The sequence below is a fragment of the Salmo trutta genome, chromosome 33 (genome assembly GCF_901001165.1).
Source record: "Salmo trutta chromosome 33, fSalTru1.1, whole genome shotgun sequence".
In the NCBI taxonomy this organism is placed as follows: domain Eukaryota; kingdom Metazoa; phylum Chordata; class Actinopteri; order Salmoniformes; family Salmonidae; genus Salmo; species Salmo trutta.
In genome coordinates, this window is record NC_042989.1 from 16,512,881 (window position 1) to 16,520,868 (window position 7,988).

At 39.5% G+C, this 7,988-nt stretch overlaps 1 protein-coding gene across 3 annotated transcripts; it reads right to left on the minus strand.

The window, feature by feature from the left end:
- Positions 1 to 473: 473 nt before the first annotated feature.
- si:dkey-229e3.2 (uncharacterized) lies at positions 474 to 7,554 on the minus strand. Of its 3 annotated transcripts, none has more exons than XM_029729980.1 (6): positions 7,316 to 7,554; positions 6,245 to 6,458; positions 5,925 to 6,073; positions 5,665 to 5,809; positions 993 to 1,073; positions 474 to 854 (listed from the first exon to the last, which is right to left on the minus strand). In XM_029729980.1, the coding sequence occupies exons 2-6, from the start codon at positions 6,443 to 6,445 to the stop codon at positions 714 to 716; spliced, it is 717 nt and encodes a 238-aa protein (XP_029585840.1). In that variant the 5' UTR covers positions 6,446 to 6,458; positions 7,316 to 7,554; the 3' UTR covers positions 474 to 713. The 3 variants fall into 3 exon arrangements, with proteins under 3 accessions (XP_029585840.1, XP_029585838.1, XP_029585839.1); XM_029729978.1 differs by lacking the exon at positions 7,316 to 7,554 and adding an exon at positions 6,930 to 7,273; XM_029729979.1 differs by lacking the exon at positions 7,316 to 7,554 and adding an exon at positions 6,744 to 6,893.
- Positions 7,555 to 7,988: the final 434 nt, after the last annotated feature.

The window sequence follows — 7,988 nt, forward strand, 5'->3', positions numbered from 1 at the left end:
ATTCTACAAAACAAAATATATGGACAAAGCTTGTTTTGAGGTGCATGGTCTGAAGGTCTACACATGTTGTATTCGGCGCATGTGACAAATTAAGTTTGATTTGATTTTTTGATTTGAATACTTATGTAAATAAGGTATTTCTGTTTTTAATACCTTTGGCAACAATTCTAAAAACCTGTTTTTGCTTTGTCATTATGGGGTAGTGTGTGTAGATTGATGAGAAAAAAAATGTGTAATCAATTCTAGAATAAGGCTGTAACGTAACAAGATGTGGGAAAAGGCAAGGGATCTGAATACTTTCTGAATGCACTGTATGTTTGCAAAATGGGGTTTGGGACTTATGAGGAAGCCAGTATGCCCTCTAGTGGAGTGCTGTGACTGTGACTTCCAAAGTCTTCCAAAGAATTGCATTGTTCCCTCTGCTCTTGACAATAGTGGTATAAAACAGGTGTTACACTGAATAAATAACTCAATAAATGTATAGAACATTTTATAGTATCACTGTAACTACACTCTGTATCAAAATATTATATATAAAACCAGGAACACGCCTGCAAACTAAATACACAATATCATAGAATGTATTTTCTTTACAATCTGTATAAATAAAATGTTGCGAAAAGTGTATACTTTGTTCTCACCCGGGTAACAACCCAACCCGTTTCACCCATCTACAACAGTACAGTAGGGCTATGCTAAGCAGCATCTTCATCTTATCCTTCTCCATAGTTCTGTGCAGGAGGCTTCTTGTGGTGCTGAGGCTGCAGCTGGATGCTGCATTGAGTCAGCCACTGCTGGGAGATTTGGTAGAGGAAAGCTGGGGTGTCACCATGGCAGGAGGAGGGGGCCAGCAGCTGAGTGGAGATGAGAGTAAGGCCAGAGGTGAGGTTACAGGTGTGCTCCCTGCCAATAAGAGTAGAAAGATGCCCAGTGATGCCCACTTCCTAAAAAGGAGAAGCTTCCCCCCCCAACACACACACGGATGCACACACCTTGGTTTTGATGAGAGCAGCAGCAGGGGGGCAAGAGGTCTCTGTAGTTCCTTCATGATCTTCCAAAAAGTCTGACTCACACTATGGAAGGGAAAGACCACAGATATAGAACCCTGATATACAGTGTCTTCAGAAAGTATTAACACCCCTTGACTTTTTCAAATTTGTGTTGTGTTACAGACAGAATTTAAAATGGATTAAATGTAGATTGTGTCACTGTAGTACAAACAATATCCCATAATGTAAAAGTGGGATTATGTTTTTAGAAATGTTTACAAATTAATTACAAAATAAAAGCTGAAATGTCTTGAGTCAATAATTATTCAACCCCTTTGCTATGACAAGCTTAAAATAGTTTAGGAGTAAAGATTTGCTTAACAAGTCACATAATAAGTTGCATGGGCTCACTCTGTGTGCAATAATAGTGTTTAACATGATTTTTGAATGACTACGTCATTTCTGTATCCCACACATACATATAATTGTAAGGCACCTCAGTCAAGCAGTGAATTTCAAACACAGATTCAACCACAAAGACCAGAGAGGTTTTCCAATGCCTCACAAAGAAGGGTACACATTGGTAGATGGGGGGGGGGGGGGGGGAGCAGACACTGAATATCCCTTTGAGCATGGTGAAGTTATTAATTACACTTTGGATGGTGTATGAATACAATCAGCCACTACAAAGGAAGGAAACAGCTCAGGGATTCCACCATGAGGCCAATGGTGACTTTAAAACAGTTACACTTTAAAGGTTGTGATAGGAGATAACTGAGGATGGATCAACAACATTGCAGTTACTCCACAATAATAACCTAAATGACAGAGTTAAAAGAAGAAAGCCTGTTAAGAATACAAATATTCAAAAACATGCATCCTGTTTGCAATAAGGCACTAAAGTAATACTGAAATAAATGTGGCAAAGAAATTAACTTTATGTCCTAAATACAAAGCATTATGTTTGGGCTAAATCCAACAACACATATCACTGAGTACCATTGTTCATATTTTCAAGCATGGTGGTGGCTGCATCATGTTATGGGTATGCTTATTATCGGCAAGAACTTGGGAGATTTTTTTAGGATAAAAATAAACGGAATAGAGCTAAGCACAGTCAAAATCCTAGAGGAAGACCTGGTTCAGTCTGCTTTCCAACAGACACTGGGAGACAAATTCACCTTTCAGCAGGACAATAACCTAAAACACAAGGTCAAATATACATTGGAGTTGCTTACCAAGACGACATTGAATGTTCCTGAATGACCTAGTTACAGTTGTGACTTAAAATCAACTTGAAAATCTATGGCAAGACTTGAAAATTGCTGTCTAGCAATGTTCAACAACCAACTTGAAAGAGCTTGAAGAATTAAAAAAAAATAATAATTTGCAAATATTGTACAATACAGTTGTGCAAAGCTCATAGATGTCACCGTGTAGGTTCCGTCCCTCTCTTCGCGCCAACCTGGGCTCGAACCAGGGACCCTTGCACACATCAATAACTGACACCCACGAAGCATCTTTACCCATCGCGCCACAAAAGCCACGGCCCTTGCAACGCAAGGGGAACAACCACTTCAGGTCTCAGAGCGAGTGACGTCACTGATTGAAACGCTATTAGCGCGCACCACCGCTAACTAACTAGCCATTTCACATCGGTTACATAGAGACTTACCCAGAAAGACTCACAGCTGTAATTGCTGCCAAATGTGATTCTAACATGTATTGACTTAGGGGTGTGAATACTTATGTAAATGACATTTCTGTATTTCATTTTCACTTTGTCATTATGGGGTATTGTGTGTAGATGGGTGAGAAAAAAAAAAGTAATACATTTTGAATTCAAGCAGTAACACAACAAAATGTGGAATAATTCAAGGGGTATAACTACTTTCTGAAGGCACTGCATTGTCTATGCAGAACACGAGGCAGACGACTTGGCAAATATATTTCCTCCAGTGTGGAATCTTGGAGCATCATCTAGTGCAGGGGTTCCACAACTTTTTTACTCAGGCCCCCCTTCCAGCATTGGGGAACATACCGCCATCGGTTGAAACACAACATGCTCTTGAATACAGGGTGGGTGTCATGTTTGGCTGATAAATGGGAATCAAATTGAAATTTCAACTTTCAAATGGTACCACAAAGATGGTTGGAGGCCCACACATGAGATAATGTTGACTTGAATGGGAATATCTGTTATTTTCAATTATACAGTCAATCCTCCATAGGAAACCAATTGAAATCATAGAAATATAGATAATAGAATAGAGATGACCATTTAACCTGTTGGGGCTAGGGGGCAGTATTTACACGGCCGGATAAAAAACGTACCCGATTTAATCTGGTTACTAATCCTACCCAGTAACTAGAATATGCATATACTTATTATATATGGATAGAAAACACTCTAAAGTTTCTAAAACTGTTTGAATGGTGTCTGTGAGTATAACAGAACTCATTTGGCAGGCAAAAACCTGAGAGATTCCTTTACAGGAAGTGGCCTGTTTGACCATTTATTTGCTTTCTTTGACATCTCTTCCAAAAACTCAGGATCTCTGCTGTTACGTGACACTTCCCACGTCTCCAATGGGGTCTCAGAGCCCGGGAAAAACCTGAATGACGTAATTCAAAGCCCTGGCTGAAACACACGAGAGCTTTTGCTAAGTGGTCTATCAGAGGACAAAGGCTTAGGCGCGTGACCTGCCCCGCCCCCGGCTTTCGGTTTTTCCCTCTGTTTACAGACAGGCAGATTCCCGGTCGGAATATTATCGCTTTTCTACGAGATAAATTGCATAAAAATTGATTTTAAACAGCGGTTGACATGCTTCGAAGTACGGTAATGGAATATTTAGAATTTTTTTGTCACGTTATGCGCTATGCGCACGACCGTGATTTACCATTCTGATAGTGTCTAGAACGCACGAACAAAACGTCGCTGATGGAACATAACGATGGATTATTTGGGACCAAACCTACATTTGTTATTGAAGTAGAAGTCCTGGGAGTGCATTCTGACGAAGAACAGGAAATGTAAGACCATTTTTCTTATAGGAAATATGATTTTGATGAAGGCTAAACTTGCCGGGTGTCTAAATAGCTAGCCCGTGATGGCTGGGCTATGTACTTAGAATATTGCAAAATGTGCTTCATCCGAAAAGCTATTTTAAAATCGGACATAAAGTGCATAGAGGAGTTCTGTATCTATAATTCTTAAAATAATTGTTATGCTTTTTGTGAACGTTTATCGTGAGTAATTTAGTAAATTGTTAGTAAATTCCCCTGAAGTTTGCGGGGAGTATGCTTTTTCTGAACGTCACATGCTAATGTAAAAAGCTGTTTTTTGATATAAATATGAACTTGATTGAACAGACATGCATGTATTGTATAACATAATGTCCTAGGTGTGTCATCTGATGAAGATCATCAAAGGTTAGTGCTGCATTTAGCTGTGGTTTGGGTTTTTGTGACATTATATGCTAGCTTGAAAAATGGGTGTCTGATTATTTCTGGCTGGGTACTCTGCTGACATAATCTAATGTTTTGCTTTCGTTGTAAAGCCTTTTTGAAATCGGACAGTGTGGTTAGATTAACGAGAGTCTTGTCTTTAAATAGCTGTAAAATAGTCATATGTTTGAGAAATTGAAGTAATAGCATTTCAAACGTTTTGAAAATCGCGCCACAGGATTCAACTGGCTGTTACGTAGGTGGGACGATTTGGTGCCACCTAGCCCATAGAGGTTAAGTTTACAAGGGGAGGGTCCTGGAGTATTGAAAACAGGGATGCCAATAATATTTACCCCAATCTTTTTGAGAGTTTTTATTACTTGTTAAAACTTCTTCAGGATTAGTGGGTCCCCTGTGGGACGGTTGATCTAACGTAAATTAATGCGATTAGCATGAGGTTGTAAGTAACAAGAACATTTCCCAGGACATAGACATATCTGATATTGGCAGAAAGCTTAAATTCTTGTTACTCTAACTGCACTGTCCAATTTACAGTAGCTATTACAGTGAAAGAATACCACGCTATTGTTTGAGGAGAGTGCAAATTTTCGAACATGAAAAGTTATTAACAAATTAGGCACATTTGGGCAGTCTTGATACAAAATTTTGAACAGAAATACAATTGTTCATTCGATCAGTCCGAAACTTTGCAGATACACTGCTGCCATCTAGTGGTCAAAATCTAAATTACACCTGGGCTGGAATAATACGTTATGGCCTTTCTCTTGCATTTCAAAGATTGTATTATCTTTAACCAGATCTAATGTGTTATTCTCCTACATACCTTACACTTTTCCACAAACTTCAAAGTATTTCCTTTGAAATGGTACCAAGAATATGCATATCCTTGCTTCAGGGCCAGAGCTACAGGCAGTTAAGATTTGGGTATGTCATTTTAAGCAAAAATTGAAAAAAAGGGGCCGATCCTTAAGAGGATCTCCCAGCAATTGTATTAGTATAAAATCCTATAATTTTCTATTTTTGGGCCGGATACAACATAGCTCAGATTTTTTGCAAATCTTTATCAAAAAGGTGGCAATTATTTTGGACCTGACTATCTTATTTCCAATTAATAACCCACAATTCTTTCACAAAAAGTAAAGACATTCATCCAACTAGGCTGGGTGTATTCATTTTAAGGACCCCATTCCCCACCTTCCCATCTCACCTGGTCAGAGATGCAATTTGAAGGTGTGATTCTGAGGGCAGAAACCATTCTGCTGTGGCTGTGGCAGTGTAAGCTGGGCTTTGGCTCTGACAGCCTCAGCCTGCTGGGCTCAGCCACCAGATGGCTCCACAAGCTGCCACAGTCACTAAGCAAGAGAGAAGAGAAGTCAGATACAATCTCATGGAACACAGAAGTGAAGCTTCATACATATACAGAGGCATGTTTTTAGTTACAGTAAAAAAAAAAGATGAATTAGACACCATATTGTAGCTGTCGGTTGAAAAGGCTGCGTGTTTTCTATCAGCTGGGACAGAGATCGTACAGTACAGTTGGCCTCTTTAGATTCACCCAAGACCTGGAAGCACTCCTGGAAAACTACACATGATTTCTTCACATTGCCATTCTCCAGCTGTATAGAAAAATATATCACATATATCATATTTTTACATTGTTTATATATTAGCCTACATTAGGAAAATGGCAATTAAGACAGCTCCTATATAGATCACAATTCACAGGTAATAATTTCCTCTTAAGTAAAGTAAACTTGTAATGATCAAAAAGACTGGAGCACTCTCACCTTTGTTGAGAGTTTAGAGATGTCCATGTTCATGGGTGAAGACAGAGATGATGATCTTTCAACTGCATCCGACTTGTTGCCATTACAGGCAGAACTCCAGTCTCCAAACGCACTGTCCACCTCGGCGTCATTCTGTTCCCAAGCAGTTTGGACAGACCAGTCGTCCAAATCCCCGCAAGCAAAAAATAATGGTTCCTCCATTGAACAGATAAGTCTGTTTTAGGACAAGGATCAGATAATGGAAGAAATTACAATTTATCCGTCCGTCCACATCCACAGACGCCCCCAACTTCTGGACTGATCAGGCAATACTGTGACGATAAGAAGGCCATCAGTGACTTCCCTCTCTATTGTTATGATTTCCTGTGCAGCCCATACACTTAAATAATAATACGGTGCAACATGTAATAGAGGATAGAACCACGACATGAAGTGAATTAGTGTAATGATAGCCACAAAAACATGCATGTGTGCAAATTAAAACGATAATTATACAAACCTGATTAATAAAACAAGAAACTCAACCTACATATAATGCTAACCCGTTGTTAGACTGAACTAATTTGAAAAAAACATATCACGTACTACATTACACTCACGATACAGTGTATCGGATAGGTCTACACCGTTAGATCCTACGAAGTCTTTAGCTGAGAGACCTCTAAACAGGGTAAATATTCCTTACCGGTGGCGGGTCTGTAACAGGGGAAGTTTCTAAGAATCCGGAAGGTGATAATAAACAATAGCCTATGCCGCGTTCAAAAGAATTGGGAGCTCGGAACTCGGAAATCTTCGACTTCCGATTTCAGTGGGTTTCAAACAACTGGGAATTCTGAAAAAAACGAGCTCGACTGGGAAAAAAACGATTTGAACGGTCATCAAACCAAATTCCAACTATGGAACTCGGGCCTATACAACTCCGACTTTCCGACCTGAAGATCAATGACGTCATGATTTAACATCGTATTTTTTTCCGAGTTCCCAGTTGTTTTGAACGCGGCACTACTTCCCACTGTTTTGGATCCGCTCCGATGACGAAGAGATTGCGTAGGAGCCCAGAGCTAACCTTACCTGACGCAGGTGCATTGACAGCGAAAATCTAGACGCAACTGAAACCGACAGAGGGCGCCCTAAATTCTAAGATGTGTGTTTTAGTCACAGTTGTGTAACACTGGCCTACTCGACAAAGTAATAATTGATTGTCAAGACATGACTAGACAGGCCCAACATGAACATTTGACCCTCCATAGGGAGATACTGTATATTATTTAAAATGACTGGTGATGAATAATGTATTGGCCTCAAGTTGGTAAAGCAATCAAGGACATTTACTGTGAGTAAACATTTATTTTATTTCATTTAATTCCGTTTGCCCTGAGACATTGGGAAATAAATACACAGCCTGACTCTACTCTTATGGTTTGACATAATGAGAACAATTACTTGGGAGGAAATATGTATATCCATCCACATGGTTAAAATCAAAACCCTACGGTCAATTAGTAGTAACAGTATACAGTTGCTTACAGACAGGCTGACAAGACTGATATGATTAGTCTTTCTTTTCAGGTTTTGTTGATAGACAGTATGAAGAACAATATTTTTGGCATTCCTCAACCCCAGCTCATTTAAGGCATGCCATGTGAACTCAGAGCTGTAATTGGAATAGTAAATAAAGCTAAGCAGGGCTGGGCTTGGTAAAACTCTGGATGAGAGACCGAAGGGTGGCTGTAGATATATCAAT